Source organism: Poeciliopsis prolifica, unplaced genomic scaffold, assembly GCF_027474105.1.
Source record: "Poeciliopsis prolifica strain line A6 unplaced genomic scaffold, Auburn_PproV2 SCAFFOLD003, whole genome shotgun sequence".
Taxonomy (NCBI): domain Eukaryota; kingdom Metazoa; phylum Chordata; class Actinopteri; order Cyprinodontiformes; family Poeciliidae; genus Poeciliopsis; species Poeciliopsis prolifica.
This window is the reverse complement of record NW_026562378.1, coordinates 16884991-16906148: the sequence shown is the minus strand read 5'-3', so window position 1 is coordinate 16906148 and position 21158 is coordinate 16884991. Positions and strand designations below refer to the sequence as shown.

General features: G+C 38.9%; 1 protein-coding gene across 1 annotated transcript; it reads right to left on the bottom strand.

Annotated features, from left to right (window-relative positions):
- Positions 1-438: 438 nt before the first annotated feature.
- Positions 439-20759, bottom strand: mmel1 (membrane metallo-endopeptidase-like 1). Its single transcript, XM_055026970.1, has 24 exons — positions 20594-20759; positions 16394-16570; positions 16104-16148; positions 15191-15250; positions 14890-15051; positions 14730-14810; positions 14113-14208; positions 13476-13594; positions 12630-12695; positions 12369-12503; positions 11711-11800; positions 10918-11054; positions 10736-10829; positions 10528-10656; positions 8381-8479; positions 8218-8301; positions 8040-8143; positions 7666-7724; positions 6894-7013; positions 6625-6758; positions 6460-6525; positions 6238-6333; positions 5602-5678; positions 439-4353 (listed from the first exon to the last, which is right to left on the bottom strand). The coding sequence occupies exons 2-24, from the start codon at positions 16548-16550 to the stop codon at positions 4254-4256; spliced, it is 2310 nt and encodes a 769-aa protein (XP_054882945.1). The 5' UTR covers positions 16551-16570; positions 20594-20759; the 3' UTR covers positions 439-4253.
- Between the last annotated feature and the right edge of the window lie 399 nt (positions 20760-21158).

Genomic DNA, 21158 nt, shown 5'->3' with positions numbered 1-21158 from the left:
CAGGCTCGTGGCAAACTGGTATGAAAACATCCATTTTCTTTAATGTTGCTGTTATCCCACATTTTCTTCAGTTATTGATTATTGATGAGTGCCTTGACTATTTTATGGATTATGCAGCTGAATTCTTCTTGTTCTCTTCTCCTTACTGTTGCCTTTACAAAATGAGATTATTTTTATTGACACTGTCCAAACTACAACTTTGGACACAAAGAAACATTCTTCTAGAAAAGATGAATTATGCAGGATGTAGCTCATATCAAATGTGAGGAAAGTTTTTAAATTGCAGGTAATTATTGCTAATTACAGTGTTTGGAAGTGAATCCAGAGCCACCAATGAATCAAGCACAGAAAAGATTGAAATCTGTTTTGTCTTTCTTTCTTAATTCTGGTATTTGTTCATTAAAATGAATGTATAAAGACCAGACGTATCAAGCAGACTCGTGATATTGCACCAGTGGAGACAGTCACTTTAATAGCAATAATTACAGATCTGAGTCACAAAAATAGCCGTCTAGATAATTACATAGCAGCAGGAACATTCATAGAAACATTTTTTCATCTGAAGTCTTGCAAAGCAACAATTTTACTTGATAAATATTTCTTTAGATAAATAATCGTCTTTGAAGGGTGTACAGATGAAACAGATTAACACAGTATGTAGAAAATAAAGGCATTTGTACTTGATTTCAATGCAACATTTTCACCATTTAAGTAAATTTAAAACTTAAAACTATTTTACCTGATTTGGCTCAGGCATTCACAATCAACAATGACACATTTTCTTTATATAAACTCTGTGTTCAGTTAAGAACATTTGCACTGCTTTTAAGGAAAAATATACAAGAATCGAACTCGTTGATCCTCTGCCAGCAATCCAAAGCTGCATCACAACTTCAAATGTAGCCTCCATCCATAACAAGCTTCTCCTTTTAAAGAAACTGCTTGACAGTTTGGAAAATATTTGTAAGTTTAGTTAATCAGAAGGTTGCTTTTTACTCTTGAAGCTGGTGCTGGTTGATGGTTAGCATAGCCTAGAACAAAGAGCCAGCCTTTCTAAAGATTAATGTGTTCAGTTGCACCTGTACAAACTCCAGACAGGAAGGAGTTTCTTTACTCATGGATCACAAAAATAAAGGGTCAAACAAACTCTCCAACATGGAGAGCGCAACCTACATCTTCTTTCATTGAAATTAACATCGACTGGACATAGTCTAAAAAGTCACACCGAAAATATACTTTATATACTTTGCTTCCCTGGGGTTTAAATATATTGAAGTATATTTCTTTAGCTGCTAGTTTGTAGGCGTATTAGAATGCAAGTTTATCTTGATTTTACACCAAATGAGGAGGATAAGAGAAAAATAAACTCTCTGAAGCAGTCCTATCACAAATTACCACGATAGCAGTTGTATGAATTTTATGCCATCAAAATATATTTTCTGTCCTACCATCATAAACGCAACCATATGGAATTTGCTAAACACTATGGGGACTTCAATTTAAAAGCGGGACTTTACTCACGTGAGGCTAAGATGCTGATGCCCAAAGTAAAGTATGGTGGAGGATCTGTGATGCTGTGGGCCTATTTTTCTTCTACAGAGTAGAAGAAAAATAGAATAATGTCTCATGGATTCTACAATATTTAAAAGAAATGACCAAAACTAAAATTTTTTATATTTTACAAAATACATTTTTTCACAAACTAATTAAATGTTGTTATATTAGAGTTTTTTTTTGTTTTTTTGCTCTTTCTTAGTGGAAGGTTATGCAACCAGAATAAATGTAAATTCAAGGGAAGGATTTTTACACAATGTGGACAATAACTGTGGAAGTTGCTGTATTTTTTTGGTATTTTGAAAATCTAACAAACAAATGGTTGATAAAACATCTGGATTATTCCCCTTTACGCAGCATCATCAGTAAACCCATTGAAGTTTTGGTGGCAAGATTTGGGAAAAAACAAAACTTTCTTTGAAGATCGACACATTTCTCTCTAGTTGCACCAACCAGCATCAGATCAGATATGAATGTTTTGAGTAAACATCCATCCATTTTTAATATTCATTTAAAATATAATTATATTTTAAGTGGATAATATTTCCCAAATTTCAAACATTAACTTGGCAGGTGCATCTCAGTACATTAGAATATCACTGAAACGTTAATTGTAGCAATTAAATTCAAACTTTGGACAAACTTACACTATTTTAAAAGACCAATAAAATATTTAACACAATTATTTTATGTTATGGCTTAAAAAATAAAGGGGAAGACACAGACCGCCTTCACATCCAAGGCTGTCACATTCACACATAGTAGTGTAAAGTTTAGTGGAAGGAAAACAGGATTTAAAAAAGATGCAAAGTAACACGGATAAGCACAATCTTTAAGGTTTGTGAATTTTTTTTTCTTTATTAACATTTTCAGGCATTGCATTATCCTGGATGAGTTCTCTCTGGGTATTTTAGATGCTAAGTAGTCTAAATGGTTTCTGTATTTTACTTTCAGGAGATAGACTGCGCACGCGTGCCTCTGTCTCTGCTAAGTGGGTACAGTCGATGGATTAGTTGTAATAAACATCAAATTTAACACAAACCCTTGAAATATGCCATTCTCTGAGCAATTAAAATTTATAAAGGTTCCACTTTATGAACTTAATTACTAAAATAAAGTACCTTTACGATGATAAACTGATTTACTGAGATGCATCTGATACTCAGCTGTACACACATCAGCTTTTACGAGGACCTCTGTGTTCCCTTCCCGCTCATGCGTGTCACAACAGTATTTGCCAGGAGGTGAAGACTAAGAGACGGACTATAAATTGTCAGCGTTCACATTCAATAATGCAGCCTCTGTCGAGACCTAACAGTCATGTTCAGTTTACCAAGGCATCCTAAATTTAACACCAATAGCAAATAGCCTAACCAGCTGTCTATTGTCTGCGTTTCAAAGTTCTGCTCAGCCAGCATCTGAAATATGATGTTGGTTCGGGTTTGATTCTCCAGTCATTACCTGTTAATAAGGGTAGAAAATAACAGTCCTGGTCCTGGCCGGCCTCCTTAATGGCAACAATCCTCAGAGTCGCTGCCTGTGGCGGCAGCAGACCCTCATTTAGGCACACTTCTGCTTTCCTTTCATCTTACAGAGCTGATCAGCGCGAGATCAGAAGGCAAAAGACTTCAACACCAGGAGTTTCCGATTCCTTTCATGTAAGCGGCCGAACACCGAGGCTAAAACTCCTGTGATCCTGTTTCCTCTCGGGAGAGAAGCTTCCCTACAAATCAACTGGGATTCTGTAGCAGATATTATACAAGTTAGATGATCTGGCAGCTGAACAGAAGTTTTAATTGTTCAGCCAAGTGTGAATGAATAAAACATATAAGTGGGAGGTGTCCACCCTCAAGCATCTGGACTTACTTTGATTTAAAGTCCAAACTGGGAGAACCTCTCACTTATAATCTACGACTTTTAGGGGTACTGAACAAGCTTTGAAGCTGCAGGCTGCAAGCGTCTTCCAAAAAAAGTGAAATGTGGTTTCTTGCTGATTTTTGCAGTAAATTTCGGCAAACAATTGTCTGCAGAAACGGAGAAACAGTTAGTGTAAAAATATGTAAAGCTGCAGCTCTGTATTGATGCTAATTTAAAACTTAAAGCTGCAAAGATTTAACAGTCTTAAAGTCTTTAGATGATTTGTTTTCACGTTACAGTGACCAAAACCCTCCGAGTGTGTTTAATTCACTGCAGCTTTACTTTAGCAAAGCTCCCTTCATTTATTTCATACCCTTTAAAAAAAGAGATTTATTCTGTTTTTTTTTTTTTTTTTGTGAATGTCCTAAGAATCAATCCATCAGACCAAACAAAGCCAACTTTGTGCTGAGATGTTTCCAGATAAATCAAAAAGATGTATATAAAATATACTTTTTAATGGTTTGTTCATCAAAAGCTTTAGGCTTTAACCCTCTCAGGAGGGTTTATGTTTTTAAATGTAGATTTTTCATTCATCTACCCACTTGGTTTTATTAGTAGGGCACAAGAAAAAGAACAGGTGACCTCCGTTAGCAACAGACGACTCTTCCTGCTTGAGGGAGACTCAGGTAAGTAGGAAACAAGGGTGTAGTCCAGGATATCTTACAGGTTTTTTACATCTACACGTCTGAATCTAAGTTTGAGTCATCGCTCTGCATCAGATAAATTCTGAATCATTTGTTTCTTTTGATTTAAGTTGCCGAAGGTAAAGAGCTTTGGGATTTCTACCAGACGCGGCATTTCTGCTCAGGGTTCATGGGGCTGCCTGTCGGGCACTGGAAGGCTTCCGAGAAGGCCTCGAAGTTCTGGAGAGATCCGAGCACTCTGAGGACGAGAGGAACAAATATATGAAGAATGAACAGAAACATCAGATGGGTCCAAAAAAGATCTTTTACCATACAAATTAGCTTGTAAATAAAACAATTTGTGATGTAAATTAACCAGTGATTGAGCTCTTTGAGCTTTACCAAAGTGTTCAGACTCTTGCAGCCTCTGCTCAGTTTATGTCACAACTTCAACATATTTTATTTAGATTTTATGTGCATAAAGTGGATGAAAAAAAAATATTTTAAAATGTTTTGTAATGAAAACATCTGAAATGTGTGGAGTGCATTTTTTCATCCTTTTGAATCAACATGTTGCAGATCACTAAAATGCTTGCGTTTCTGAAAATGTGCTTTTAAATCTCCCCACAGATATTCAATTAGATATAAATCCGGACTTTGACTAGGCCATTTTAACAAATCAATATGTTTTCATTCAAACCTTTCCACTGGCTGGATGGCACACCTCCTCCCCAGTCTCAAGTCTTTGACAGCCTCTAACATTTTCCACTCTGACCAGTTCAACCACAGCTTAATGCTGCCATCACCATGTTTTACTGAGGAGATTGTGTTTTCAGATTGCAACAATTGTCACTTCTCATGAATCTCTTTAAATAATCGCTATCTGTTTCTTCTCATTTGTAATCTGTACTAACTTTTACTTGCTGGATTTGTAACGTTGCGAAATACATTATTCTCAACAATACAGCAGTTAATAAACTATTTCTAATCTCATCTAATCTAACGACTTTTTGAACAATTATGGTGACTTTTTGAAGAGCCCAAAATGTCGGTGTTGTTTCAGTCTTCTACCCCATACTGTTTTTCACATTGTAATTAAATTTTTGAGTTTTAATTATCACTTCTTTATGGAGGACAAGTTTGTGCAGTTTGCAACTACTAGTTATTCTATTCACAGATTTTCAGATCTTCTGTTCCAAAGTCGTTATTGGACTTTTTGACTCCTTCTCTGATTACTGTTCTCCTCCCTTTCACAACTTTGGACTGAAAAGATTTCTTAGATATTCAGAGCTACAAAAATTATAACCTAAATATGTTTTATAGTTCTCTGAACTCTTCTCCCTGATCCTGTTTGTTGGCTCATTTTCTCTAACAAACCTCTGATTAATTCACAGATCAGCTAGTTGCACTTGAAAGTGAAGTGAAGCTAATTAAAGTGCGTTTTTGTAACATGATAACGCATAAAAAGGCTCAATCTGTATAAATAAATACCCAGTGTTGATGTTACCTGTATTCTAACGGACTGTGTGAGTCCGTCTTAATGGACTGGCTGGCGTACTCAGGCCGATAGGCACCGCACCACACCTAGAAAAATAGAGCCGCATTAGCAGAGAGTTTATTGTGCAGACATGTACAGCTCCTATTTCTTAAATAATTTTGAATATGTTTTGAATTAATTGCCTATATTTTATCATTTTTGACTGAAATAAGGCTCGTATGTCCTATTATCCCAGACAGATCCGTTTCTTCTAGGGCTGGACAATATGGCTGAAAACCCTTTTCACCATGTAAACATTTCATATCAGCTCATATTGATTATTATTGATTTCTGTTTAAAAACCGCCATGTTGTTTGTGGAACCTGAAACTGCTGCTGCGCAGCTACTCCACAGGTTGTTGCTAGGCAACACAGCGAGTTGCTAGGTAACCAAAGAGTTAGTCGAGTCCAGCGACCTTTCTGTTAGAGGTTGAGCAGCGAAAGACTTTCCTTTGTCTAAATCTCCCAGAATGCTGTGCGCTTATACTGAATGTAACATATTGACACGGATGACGCGTCTGTCACGATAGTTATTGTTATTGATTTATTGTCCAATCCTAATTTCTGTTATATTCTTTGTTTTGTCTCATGTTTCCTCGTCACTTACTTGAGCGAAGTTTAGAAAAAAAAGTTGTTTATGATCCATGTCTAGACCAGGCAGTCGAGGTTCTTCGCCTTCTGTTTCCACCCACTTTAGATAAGCCTGTAAACACACACCTTCACTTAGAAAACCCATTGCAGGTCAGCAGGCGGCTAATTATGAGATATGTGGGGCTACTTGTTGAAGTTCAAGCAGTCGCATGTGCTTTTTTAGGTGGCTGACATGTACCTTATAGGCTTGACGAACACCTCCATTGTCTGCGATGTTCTCCCCCAAAGTACTGATTCCACTAACCTGCAATCAGCCAGACAAACATAAACACCCTCTGGTGGTTACATAATGCGTGATATTACTGTCAAAACAGAGACACTCTGCCAAAAACAGGAGGCTTACGTTTTGTCCACCTGCCAGGTTCCAGATGAAGTTGCCGTATTGTTGCACCATGCACTGTGACTGCTCCTTAAAGTGCTCAGCAGAGTAATTGCTCCACCAGTTCAGCATGTTGCCATCTTTGTCAAAATTACGCCCTGAAAATAAGACGTCAGTCATGGGTAAGCAAACGTGATGCGTGTAAACATGAGAGGCAGCACTGAAATAAAATCAGAGCACCGTTGTTTTTAATCATCAGTTTATCAGGGGCAAATTATTACTACTACTCTCACCGTTGTCGTCAAATCCATGAGTGATCTCATGTCCGATAACCATTCCTATTCCCCCAAAATTAAGAGCTTGATGCTGATGTTTACTGAAGAAAGGCGGCTGCAGGATTCCTGCTGGAAACACTGGGCACAGAAAAAAGCAAAGGATGAATGCTCAGTGAAAACTGACTGAGGGCTTTGAACACCTCTTAAGCTTTTCCACATTTGTTTTTGTTGCAAACACAATCTTCAAGTATTTTTATGGTGCAACCTTTTCAGAGATACATGGAAATAAAGCTGCAGGTGCTTTTAGGACGGGTCTTTCTACGAGCTTCGCATAACAAGAGCTTGTTCTTCTCTTCAAAATACTGCATGATAACATTGGATTGAGAGAATCCAGTTAAAGGTTTTTGCAAAGATTCTCCATAGGATGTGCAGCTCTGGAAGAAATTAAGAGACCACTTAAAGTGATCAGTTTCTCTGATTTTACATTTTATAGGAATACGTTTGAGTAAAATGAACAATATTTTATGAACTATTCAGAGCATGTCTCTGAAATTTCAAGCAAACATTTAGTATTTGTTTATTTACATCCATGTTTTTCTTCCCTCTTCACAGTCCTGCATCGCTTTTGTGTTGGTTTGTCACATAAAATTCCCCCAAAACACTTAAAATGTTGCAGGTGAAAAGCTGCAAAATGTGGAAAAGTTCTCGATGTATGAATGTTGTTTCAAAGCGCAGTGGAAGCCTTGCATCTCTACAGAAGTAGCCCCTGTTATCGCAGTGAACCGCTCACCTATCTGGTTTCTGTTTGGCGAGTAAAATGCATTCACCACAGCAGCACCGATGATCCACCTGAGGAGAGATGTGAAGAGGATTCTTTTTCAAAAATGCATTTTGTGCATTTTCTCTTGAAAATAAAGATATTATTCTGTGAAACCACTAAAGGAAGCTGACCAAAACGACTCCTTTTAATGCTCAGTTCAGTCACACTGACTATAAAACCATCAGCAGCATATTCTTTCAACTAAGTGCATCCTTTTTATTATGCATGCAACAGAGACGCCAAGGTTTGCATTGTCTGTATGCTTAGGATGTTCTAAAAGTACGAAAGCATCGCAGTGACCATCAGCCCAACATTTTGGGGTTTTTGAGGAATCTTCCACTTACAGATCAGGATCCACCGGCTCTCTGAGCTTCTTCAGACTCTTCTGTGCTTCAGATTTAAGGTTCTCCAGGATGTTCTCGAAGTAGTGTTCCTCACTGTAGTTTAGCTAAAAAAAGAAATGAGGGATAAGTAAATATTTCAGACAGAATAGACTGTCAATCAGCGTCAGGTTCTGCTTACATGAGCGTACTCCTCATCCAACTTCTGGTTGCTTTCCTGCAGAATATGGTCTGGATAGCCAATATGCTCCTTTATAGCCATTGCCTGCACAGATTCAGAGCAGCTAGTGTGGTTTTCTGAAGCATTTTTAAAAATTCACCCCATCTGTCTCCTCATTTCGTACCTTTTCTCTTGCTTTTTCTTTGGATGGTGCGTCCATCCAGCTCAGCTCCTCCAGGGTTTCCACATAAGCCGTCTGGATCTTACTGATGAGGTCACTGACCTGTGGAAACAAGAAATGAAAACATAAAACAAATTGCATTCATTGTTGCACATAGGAATACTGAATTCATTTAAAAGCATAGATTAGTGTTTCTATAATCAGCTTAGTATAAATGGTTCATGCCTTGGTTTGATGAATACAATTTTAGCGCCACACTTGTCCAGCAAACACTTGATTTTGACATATTTAAAACTCTATTATCTTTTAATTTATTTTCTTATTGGTTTATCAGTGGAATTTAACAGATAATTTGTGAGAGTTCAGTGTATTGTATTTCATCCACAACAGTTGGGCTGAAAAATCAGGGAAAATTATCAGGTGTAAGTGGAGCAAAACTCAAAACTTCTCATAGAATATTTTGATCTTTATTTGTTTCAACTTCTTATTTTATTACTAAAACAAGTGATAAAGATAGTGAGACTTTCCAGAAAAAGCAAGGAGATGTCCAATTAAAATACAATTTCATTTACAATGCACTGTACATGTAATTTCAACATGATAAAAGCATTCACCAATGTAAAAACAGTAAAAACTCAAGATTAAGCAGAGAGCTGCACATTCATCTTCCACACATTCTCACATTTTGGTAGCAGGCAGGCAGAGTATCTAAACACATTCTGTTCAGTTCATAAAATATAAAAAAATGAAACTAAAAATTGCATTTGTTTTGGAGGAAAATCTGCCCATAAATGCTGAACATTCTGACTGCTGCAGGTTAGATACTCACAAACCACAGGTACTCCATGCAACCCTTCTTCACTAAACACAAGCTATTAGTCACAAATATGTCATTTAAATTCATTTTCATAAAACCAGAAGACGGGAAACAATTCAAGTCAGTTGGATAAATTAAACAGAAATGAATTTAACACTTTTAAATAAACTGGAAATGCTGGGGATGCAGATGAAGTGCAAGCATTTTAAATCCTCTACTTTGTACATTTACTGAATCTCAAAGAATACATCCAGTCCATTAAAAGGGTTGGATACCTGCCCTTTTCACATTTCAGCATCTGCGCACATGCATTTATTTTAATTATCTGGGTTCATCCTTCGCAAGGAGTGGACATAAAAATGGCCCAGATTCATCATTTGCACATAAAAACAGACTGCAGCCAAAGTTATGATCATAGCATCGATAAATACTAAAAAGAAGAAACCCAATTTCACCAAATACTAAACTGGTAATTACTGCGGTGCCCTCCTTTGTGATTTAGGATGCAGATAATGAGACAATTAAAAAGGCTGTTTGTAAAGCTGAGGAGTACATCATGTATAAAACGGAGGGAGTGGTCAGACTATGAATGCAGCTCCAAGCATCCTGTCTCACACAGAGTCTTGTTACAGTTGTGTTGATGATAAATGTGAGAATCTGGCTGCGATGAATTGTCTTCAGTACATTTGTATTTTTAATTTGAACTTTATAATATGAGACAAAGGGAAAAGGTTGTGGATGGTTGTGAAGAGTCAAACCATCGAACTTTAAGGAACCCTTCAAACAAGTCAAATACCTCACAAAGGTTTTGGTAATTATTTGACATGATTAACTCTTGTGCACTGAAATAACTCATTAGAAACGTATCCACATGTTGCTAAAGAGCAAATGGATTGCAGCAAGTTAAAGTAAGACACTGAGCCTCTCTCATGTCTCAGGTTATCCTGAATCATCTCATCTCTAGTTATGCTGCTGTCAGCTCAGACATGCATGTTGGTTCTCTGGCCTCCAGCTGCCTTTACATATGGTTTTGTGTGTGCATGGTTGTTTAACAGAAACTTACAAAGCTCCTGCTTATCAAAGATTATGGGTTTTCTTTCTTTGTCTTTGTTACTTTTTGTTTCATTCTTGATCTCTCCAAGAATATTATTGAAATGTACTTCATTCAGATTGAATATGCGGTGCTCCCACAATCACTGAATTGTAAATTATTTAAACTCAAGCCGACTGAATGATTGCAAGCTTATTTCTTTTTTACCCTTTGAGTTTATTTCAGGGCTGCAGCAATGACACAAACTGCTGCAGCTGCAGATGGGAAGCCTGACAGACTCACCATTCGCTTACTTTCTCCTGCAAACGTTTCGCGCACGTACAGCGCGCCGACCGCGTTCTCCATGCTGCTCTGGACGTAACGGACGCATTCCCTCCAGGAAGCATCCTCCACAGTGGTCCCGTATAAAGCCTGATCAAACATGCACACTGTCAGCTTACATTGGAGCGGGCTCGTGTTGTCTGGCAGAGTGACGGTCGGCTGTTTGGACCTTTCTGTAGCGGGCCCTGGCATCTTTGAAGCGGCGGCTCAAGCTATTGACTCTGTCTGTGATGAGCTGCCATGTGAGGTAGTTCTGCATAGTCCTGCAACATGAACAAAAGATTTAACTGTGTTTGGTTTGGTTGCAATGTCTCTTGATTATCTCCCCTTTGGGTTTTTCTGTGGACTAACTGAATGCTGTATCTGGAGAGGACGTCGTTCATCTTTTCCAGGTAGGGAGAGCTGTACACCACAACCTCTTCATCCAGCTGGATGTCAATGGAAACTGTCGACAGGACGCCTTTTATGAACCGTGTCCAGTTAAAACCCTGAAAAGAAAAAATGAACACCTGTTCACAGTGTTTTTACTCAAATTCAACAAATAAATGATTGTATATTTCTCTAGTGCTGGCCTTACAGTAAAACAAATAACCTCCAGATATCCAGTTAATATTCCTGCATGAAGTGTGAATAAATTTCAGAAATAGAGAGAAAATAAGAGCTTTCTGCATTTCCAGTGGTGATTCTTCACTGTGCAAGAAACTACAATTCAGCCAAGATTTGATTCCTCTTCATCAGTCAAACAACAAAAGCACGACACAAGCACCCAGTGCCTAAAAATGTTTGGAGTCTGGGTGCAATTATAAGAGGTTAAACTGTGTGAAAGTTAATAGTTTTGTTCGTCCTCACCGAGGATTACCAAATTTGTCTCTGTTTTCTAATTGTTTACTTTCTTTAATGTCAGACGTGTACATGCACTTCTGTAGAGTTTAGTAAAGGTGATACTTAGTCTTTTAAACTGCTTGGTGCGTAGTGCAAAGAACTTGAGAGGTACACCAGTTCTTCCTGTTGGAAAACTCAAAGCTCAAAACAATTGTGATCTGTGTCTTTTTTATAGTGCATGAAACATGAAACATTAAAGTGATGAATGGACAGACATTAGACAGGCGCAGCAAGCAGCAGACCAAAGAGAAATGCGACTCACGTTAAAGCTATACGTGCTCTGCAGCTCTGCGAGAGTCATTTTGTTGTACAGAACTGTAACATCCTGGCGCTCCTCTGCTGGTGATGTTGCCTGTCCAGAAACGGGAAGAAAACTGTAAAAAATCTCTTCATGTTTACATTTTGATTCATTCTCACCTTACTTTTGTTTGTTGAAGTTTCTTATTTCTAAGAAGAATCACATCTAACTAGAATAGGATGGCTAAAGCTTGCAGTTTTAAACATGGTGGACCTGAACTGAACTGAGAAAAGCAGAATTAACAGCACTGGATCAGCTCCTACACTACTTCAATTTTCAACTGAATAGAAAATTAATGTAGCTTTACAAACATTTCTTTTGTTTATAGTTCAATACATACTTCAGCTTCCATAAAGCTTTTTAAAATATTGTCCTCTGCTTTGGCTATTTCCATTTGGAGTCTCATAATGTGGTTAACTTTCTTATCCTGACATCAGATTATCATTGTTCATGGTTGTATCTGCTAATTTCTCACTGAAGGACGCTGAGGGAGGGTCGCATGTACCACAGCCTGAAAAACTGTTTCCAAACAAAATAATAGTTGGAAGTTTCCTTTTTCAGAGGCTCGATGTTAGTTTTCTTCTTCTCCGTGTTACTTTGGTGAATCAACATCTTCACTCACATTAGCGATGTCCGTCTCCAGCCTCAGGACCTGCATCATTTCCTCCCAGACTCTTTCGTCATCCTGAGTCAAGTTTTTGTCTTCTCGGGCTATTTTCGCAATAGACACCATGAAATGTAGGTAGGCTTCTCGAACCTGCGACAGAAACCTAGAAGTTATCGGTTTGTTTTTAACGCTTCAGTGTGAACTGCATGTTGTTCACAAAAACCCAAACTTTTGTTCATTTTTAAGTGTTTTTGGAAGATTTTAGCAAAATGTCACCTTTTTGTAGTTTCCGTCATTGAAATAATAGTCTCTAGATGGCATTCCAAGTCCTGGCTGATCGATCTAAAGAAAAACACAAGAACAAATAATATCTATTATAGAATAGGACTAGGAGCTATGAGGACATTTTTTCAGTCCAAATTTTAAAGCTGCTGCTAAAGGAAACGAGGTGAAAGATTTTAATTATTAGTGTATAAACCTTCCAAATGAATAGTAAATTGGTTTTGGAAACATTCCTTGCATCCTCCAGGAGTCGAACAATTAATCAGAATGAATTAAAGTGTTAATTTGCTTTATCAAACAACAGTGATTAAATTCAATAACTCCATGCCCTTCGACTTTCATGTTTCTGTGAGCCGGCTGTGGTTTTCCAGAAAGAAGCCACAGTTTGAGTTATTTACTATTTCATTCAAATGTGTTTAAACCCTCCATCTTTTCTTCTTTCCTCATTGTGTCTGGATTTATCTGTTTCACTGCAAATTCTGTAAAACAGGTGATTGTGTAGTTTGTGTTGATCCACTGCCTTTTGACGCTCCTCTCTATAAATATACACTGTCACACAGTTCTGTTTTTCAAAATTATTTTTTTTCACTTGTCCAACCCATTAATTAAGATTTTTTTAATAAACAAATATCTATTATATAGACCAAATTTAGAGAAAAGAAAGAATTTGTGGATTTTGTTGCATCGTTTTGTGCATATTTTACTTAAATCCTAAGAGTAAAAGGTTCAACAAAACAACATCTTCTTATAAAGTGCTTTGTTGTTTACATTGGATCAATTCCAAAGGGAAAAAAACTCAGCCTTAATAGTTGCTTTTAGTTGTTAATGCTATTGTCTTACATAAATGATGTGGCGCTGAGAGTCCCGGTCGTCCGTCCACACATACAGGTCCAGCACCACCTTCTTGTGGAAACGAGCCGTAAGCATCGCCAGCGTGTCCTCGAGGCTCCAAGCTTCCCCTGAAGTAAAAACCAGAATAAAAAGTTTCAAACCACGTGGGCAGCTGTGAGGAAATGATCATATTAAGGCGGCAGAAACCTAGCTGCCTCCGCTGCAAATTAACGGGGCTTTCTGAGTAAATCCTTGTGCGCAGATGCAGCTATGCATGCCTAATTCTGTTTGAGCCACCATCCATGATTACATTTAATTAAAGTGGAAAGAGCCTGGAGCACGAGGATGAGCAGCACATCCTATTTAAAGCCTGCTTCAGAGTCCTGATTGAGGACTTGCTCCTCTGCCCACGCACCACCCTCCAGAAACCCACACCTGACTGCTCGTCGGAAAAAAACATCCTCGACGGGCCTCTTGATCCCACCAACAAAGCATGTGCTCAGCAGTCCGCTGGGCGCAAATACAGCAAGCTGAGCTCTGACTGAATGCATGTATGTGAGGAGTGATAATGTGTGGATGTGCTGCACAGATGCCAGCTGGTGTAGGAAACATCAGTCAGAGTGTTTAGGGGAGACATTTCTGTCACCTGTTGTGGTGTTCCAGTCCTCTGACGCCACAGGCCAGTCTCCAATGCTGTCGATGAGCTTCAGGAGGGGCTGTGAGTCCCGCTGCTCTATGAGGCCTGCACAGGACAGCAGTCAGATGTTTAAGATCTGACAGGAAAAAGCTCAAGAGAAGCATTTCATTCTGAGAAATGTCATTGTGTGCAGGCGCCAGTTTGGCAGCACCAGACACGTTCACTAATGACAGGCAGAGTTCAGTGTTCACCTTTTGTTTGACTTTAAGTAGAGATGCCCCAATCAGGACGTTTTTTGCATGTGAATGGAGTTGTGTAAAAACAGGCATTTGCTGATACAAAGTCCACTAAAATCAATGCAAAACGTGCCCTGCCCTTCTCAGATATTTTCTCTTTCTGCTGTTTCATGGTTTCAAACAAAACTTTAAAATCAGACATACATACTGTGTATTTACATACTATGTATGCATTTTTTACATAAAAATTAAAGTAAATGTAACTAGCTTCTTTGAATAAGACCCTTTTGAATTACAATTCTTCAATCAAAGCTGAATTTATCCTGCAGAATGCTGCTGATCTTAACAGCATCTAAGTTTCCTCTGAACTCCTTTTAAAGAAAATCTTACTCTCATTCATGCAGGAGCTGTAAAGGATTTTAGCCTTCTTGATGGCGTCTCTGTCCTGCTCACTCTCTGTCTCAAGAACACCTGCAACAACAAAACCTGCGTTATCGAAGCTCTCCAAATGCTGCGGCCCACTTCGCACCAAAGGTTAAGCCCCTCTGACCTTTGAGGACAATCTCCAGCTTGTCCCTCAGAATGTCAAAGACACTGTGGCGGGAACTCGTCTCCGGTATGACATGCCGTTCCAGCCAACCCCCACAGGCGTACTGGTAGAAATTATCACAAGGCTTCACAGAGTCATCGATGTTCTGCAAGAGCCGAGCAGCTGCACAGAGAGAAAAGCAAGAGTGGCAAAAAGAGACAGAAGTAAGGACGCACACATGTCTCTGCATGTGGTTTTCACAGGGGATAAGAGATTTTCAAAATAAAATTAGCGGTCAGGGTGAAGAGGGCTCTCATCTCACCTGCAGTGACACAGTCTGGAGTCGTGCACACATTGTTGAGGTCGGAGCAAAACATCTGGCCTGGGAAACAAACAGTGTCAGCAGTTATGAAAGAGTGGAGCGGACTCTTTGTTACACCCCAGCTGAGACAGAGAAGATGCTGTTGTGTAACAGCTGATGCTTGGAAGACGAGCTCTGCAGCCAAGAAAGCTCTCCCAGCCAGTGGCGTGCGCTGACATTTTGAGGGACAGGTGCTCAAGTGCAAAAAGGCACCTTGTCTTAACCTCACTGCCAATTTGCACACATGCAACAAGAAAATATTTCAAGCAATCTGTCGTTTTAAAAAACAGATTGTCCAAATAAAACAGATGAGAACAATTTGTTATTTTGACCATTTCTCATTTTCCGCAAAAAAATACTAAATTTTCAGTAGTTAATGGATAAAAGAACAATGTTCATTTCACTCAAACATATCCCTATAAAAAATCTACTCTGAGAAATTGAACATTTTAAGTGGTCTTATAATTCTTTCTGGAGCTGTATCTACATAGTTAGACACCTATTTAAAAACACCTACAAAGGAGTTCAGGAACATGAAAGAAAAAAATCTACTCAAAACCAGGATGCATTTTCAAAAATACTTATCATTAATAAATTAGCAAAATCACAACAGATTAATTGATTGATCAGGCAAAATTACAAAAATGTGGGGCACTGGTAACATAGATTTTTAAATTCAGAAATTGCAACTTGTGCCACACATAATGCACTGTAAAAATGTTTTGTTTTGTTTTTTTATTTCAAAAGGGCTTTTTTTTTCTGCGGGAAAAAGTGCAGGTGCTCTAGCACCACCTAGTGTCCAGCTCTGTATGTGCCTGCTTTCAAGCGATATGAAAACGTCTGTTCAAGGTTTAATTTCCAACATTAGACTCACCTTCACCTGTTGAACTCCTGGACACACTCGGCCTGTTTGATTGTTCTGAGGAGGGATGAAAGCAACATTATTCTCAGCATTGAATTGTTCAGATTTTCAACAGTTAAAGACAATATTTCTACATCAAACATCTACTGATGCCAGGATAATTATTATTGTTCTTTGCTGTAGAAACTAGTTTCAGTCCTCTCTGTAGTTATACTACCCTTTTCATAAAAACAAGACATAAACTGGTTGATTATTACTTCTTCATCTGGACATTTCCAGTGTGATCGTGAGAGAGCTTTTACCTTTCACAGCTGATGTGTAGAGGACGACCAGCCCTGCCAAGGCACAGCTCACCAGCAGCAGCAGAACCAACAGACTGATTTCTGCAACAGTCCAGCGGCGCTTCACAGCTTTACTTGATTTCTCCATGATATCCATTTGGCTTTCCGATTTGCCCATATTCCTCCAAACTGCCGGCTCTGGCGGGAGAGACACCGTGAAAGTGTGGGATGATCCACGCACAGAGCTACAGCTATGCATGTGTTTGCATGCGTGTCTGAGCGTGTGCGTGTGTAGGCAGCGATCCATCGGTAAACTGTGCCAGCTGACCTGGAGCGAGTGAGCTTCAGCTGCACACAACTGAACACCTACAACAACTTCAAGAGTTCACCCTGTTGCACAAACACAGACTGATGCTCCTTTCTAGAGAGATCCAGATTATTTCTGCCTCACTCATTGCTGGTTTTGAGCCTGATGCATGCACAATTAGTGGAGGCTGTAAAAGTGTCAGCTCTCCTCATCTCTGCCAAACTTTGTGAAAGCATCAGAGAGAATCAAGTCCATCGAGTGTCTGTATCAAATCCTACCCAGTAGGAGTAGCTGAAAATTTATGTAATAAAACTATTTAAAAGAAAAAGTGACATAAGCTGCATTCAAATCCGGTTTAGCAAAACAAACGGATGTGACACAACAACTCAAAAGTGAATAGACATGATTATGAAACTGAACCTCCACACTTACATACACTTATTATGTTAAGTGTGTGTAACTGTTTTTATAATAAATGCTTATTTTAATGATGTGGACCAAAGGAGGAGTAGCCATTGTTATGGTTCTGGCAATTGGGGATCCAAATGAACAAACCTCTGGCTCAAAGCAACCATAAGATAAAAGGTCACAACATGGACTCTGCACCAAGAAGTGAAATGAGCACATGAAAAAATAAAAACATCCTGTCATTTGCATCCAGAAACGTTTTTCTAGCATTTATTTTCATTTCCTCTCAAAGGAGATGAAAACCCTGGTCTGTGTTTGGCTCATATCCATCAACTTCTCAATAACAAAGCTGAAGTTGGGATGTTTAATAACTTCAGAGCTCCTGGATCAACTTTTTGAAATCTTCAGGCTTCAGTGTTCTTAGTAATTACTACAAGTGCAGCAGCTGATTTAGAAACTTCTGGTTTTGTCGCTTGGCATGTGCTTCTGTTTCTGAGAGCCGACTGATTGTCTTCTGAATGTGGCATTCATGCTGGAAACACCTTGGCACAAAGAAAATGGGAGCTTACGTTCTCTGACCATTTTGAAAGTATTTGGCCCCAATTTGACACTCAAACAGAAGCATAAACAGATAAAACCGTAATTCTGCTTCAAGCAAGCTAATTTCTGTGCATAATAATTACATATGTTTGAGCACAGTATTGCAAATGAGCGCTTGTGCAAAGGACAAAACAACAATCACCAGTCGCTGAGTGTTTCTCTTTATCTATTCACTCAGCAGCACCTGTTTCCTCCATAACCAGCAGTGTTGCCCTATCATTAGGTCTGCCAGTGGACAGGCGGTAAATCAGAGGTTCACACTGCTGCGCCCCATTAGTCCCTGCTGATGAATACTCATGGGCACAGAAATGGCATTACACAGCAGCATCGAGTCTGTCGAGGAGCCGCCGCCATCCTCAGACTGGATCAGTTTGAATGAGGGCCACAGTCCTGCTGCACCACATTAAAGCTGAAAACAACGTGAACTTGCAGTGTTTGTTGCAACTATTTATTTACATTAATAAACATACTCAAGACGCTTCTGAGACATCATCCAAACTCGATTGATTTGTCTTTATAAGCCAATAAATTTAAATATGATATTCAGAAAGTCAAAACTAGTTATGGCACTCCATAACCCGTCTGAAGCAGAGGTCAGGCATCTCCAAATTTTGCCAGTCAGAGATTAAAACTCACAAAACACTCATTAAAAAGACTCCACACAGCTCAGAGATGTTACTGGTCTAAACAAAGTTAATCTGTTCATCCTCGAAATTCAGCATGTAAAACACAAACAGTAAACAGCCTTAAAAAAAACAATTTGAATGACAACTTTGTGTGTTTAATTTTCTATTTCAGCTGCCTACAGAGTGACCCTGAAGCTTAGGAAAGCCAGACAGATACACATATATGAATCCAAACTCAAACTTTTCTGAAAATTACAGCAAAATTATATTCACAACATAATTTGTACTTTTGTGAATTATAAGTTCACAAAGTGTGCTGGACTTTGTGAAATCCCAACTGACTTTCAAAGTCCCTTAATCAGTAACAGAATGGCACAACGTCAGACCTACCAACACATGGATGTTCAACATTAAGTAGGCTCATGACAACTGCAGAGAAATCTCTTCACAACATAAATATTTATTTTCTGATTGCAGCCTTGCACTCCACAAATGTGGAGAATTAAAGGAGTCTGGAGGAAAACCACTAGAGGTCTTGTTTGCAGTTTACTAAGGGTCAGCAAACATTGCATGGCAATCTGAATACACAATCTCCACTGTGAAACATGGTGGTGGCTGTGTCATGCTCTGTGGAGGTTTTTCTTGAGGTAGGACAATGAAATTACTTGAAAGTTGTGGGGAGATATGGAAGTAAATGCTGGAAGAAAACCTACTGGAGGCTAAAAAAGAGCAGAAGTTTACCTTACAACCCTAAAGTCTTACAACGGCCCAGTCAAAGTCTAGACCTGGATTCAATCGAGATCAATGGCAAAAACTGACTCCTGACTGAGCTTCTGTAAGCTGTGAGGAAGATTTATTAAAACATGCAGAAAGCTGGTAGAGACATAAAAAAACGAAGATGGAATTAAAATACAGGATAGATCTACAACAAACAAAAAAACACACAAAAACACCAGACTTTGTTTTTTAAATTTCAATCCAGTGAGTACTTTATCATTAACTTCTCAATTATGAACCACCTAGTTTAGAAGTTTACTGCAGTTGAAGGTGTGTGAATATCATAAAACAGAATGTTCCCAAACAATCCAAACATTTTTCATTGCAAAATCCTAAGAATAAGTTTAAAATGCTCTAAGAGTTAGTTGTCAGTATAAAATATCATTAGGATTTAATGTTTGAGCCAAATGAATTAAATCAGAAAATGATTCATTAACTCTGGACTCTTCACTTTCTGATCATGAGTCTGATTTGTTACTTGTGTTTTTCAGAAATTTCCTGATTGTGTAAAATTATCACAACGTCACACAATGTCGGCGCTCGGTTCAGACATCTAAACCCGTTTAAGCTGAGTTGTAGGGGCTGATGGTGAGGATAATCCACCAAACACCGTCAGGATCGTCAAATCATCAATGTTTTTGTGTTTCTGTCAGGAGGATTTTGGAGCGGAAGAGCGATACTATTAGTCACAAAAGAGCTGACATTTTCATTCTGTCCACCTTTGTTTCACTAGACAAAAAGGCTTGTTGGGAATATCCTACACAGGAGAGGGTGGAACAAAATGTTAAAATGCAAAAACCGCAACTGATACTACAGAGTAAAGAGTATACTTTAGATGCTCAGTTGATTGATTGAAAAAGATGCTTCTTCATTTTTAAATGTAATAAGGGTGAAACATTAAATAAGAAACTGTTAAACAAACCACATTTTATTGCACTCATGCAATCCTGCACAACAACATTTTTCTCATGCAGAAAGTGTTGTCAAAAACAAAACATATTAAACCTGAATGTGCATTTTCAGGAGTTACAGCATTCTGTGGAAAAAGAGCAGAAATGGACGACATGTCCAAGCAACAAGGTGTTGGGGTGCAAATCTAACAGGTTTGAGATTAACAGGGTCAGAAATGAGATCATTTCCCTGTTAGTTAGATTAATCTGTGCTAAACGTTTCACACAGGGACCGGTGGCTGGTACCGTTTCCCCATAAAACAAACAAAAAACAGGATTAACTCAGGTCAGGCTGTTCCAGCAATCTACAAACTCCTTCTTATTCACCAATCACAAGCTGCTTGTAAACACAAAGCCCTGACATCTCTGTCTTACACTTTGACACGAAGTAGAATAGATGTGAAAACACCTTAAAATAGAAATCCAATTAAAGTTTTTATCATTATTTCTTTTTAGACTGCTGCGATTCTGACATGAGTGTGATCCCTGAAGGTAGCAACTTTAACCTCTCTCACTTTGGGAGGCGACAGGTATTCTGGACCAACAGTCTTACCTCTGTAGGTTGGTTGGAAGAGGTTCCTGAGCCGTTTCCCCCCACAGCGCGCTAATATCTCAAACACCCCTGCTGAGGATTCACTCAGAGCTGGTGTGTGGAGAAATGAGACTGTGCTGCCGGCTGAAGGAGACGCTATCCAGTTCAGTGCTGCTGCTGCTGCCGCTGCTGCTGCTGCCGCTGCTGCCGCCGCCGCTGCTGCTCAAGGAAGAAGTGAGGCAGCATATAGGCAGGGAGGGAGGGAGAGAGAAAGATGGGAGGTGAAAGGACTGGATTGGTTGTGATTACATGACTGTGATAAGGACAAACATAAAGGAGGTGCACGTTAGGCAGTTATGATATGCGAGGGGTCAACTGGATGCTGTGAGCGTCAGTTCCTCTTCTTGCTGTGGAGTGTCTGCAGCTGCAGAGCAGAAAGAGAGCAGAAAAATCTTCCAGAGAAAAGACAAACATAAACTGAACACAGAGGGGCGAGAGCGTTTTATATTGTGTGGCGTTCTCATCCAGCTGTAACGCTGGTCTTCGAGGAGATCAGGTCTAAACTCTGGCCTTGACTTATTGATTC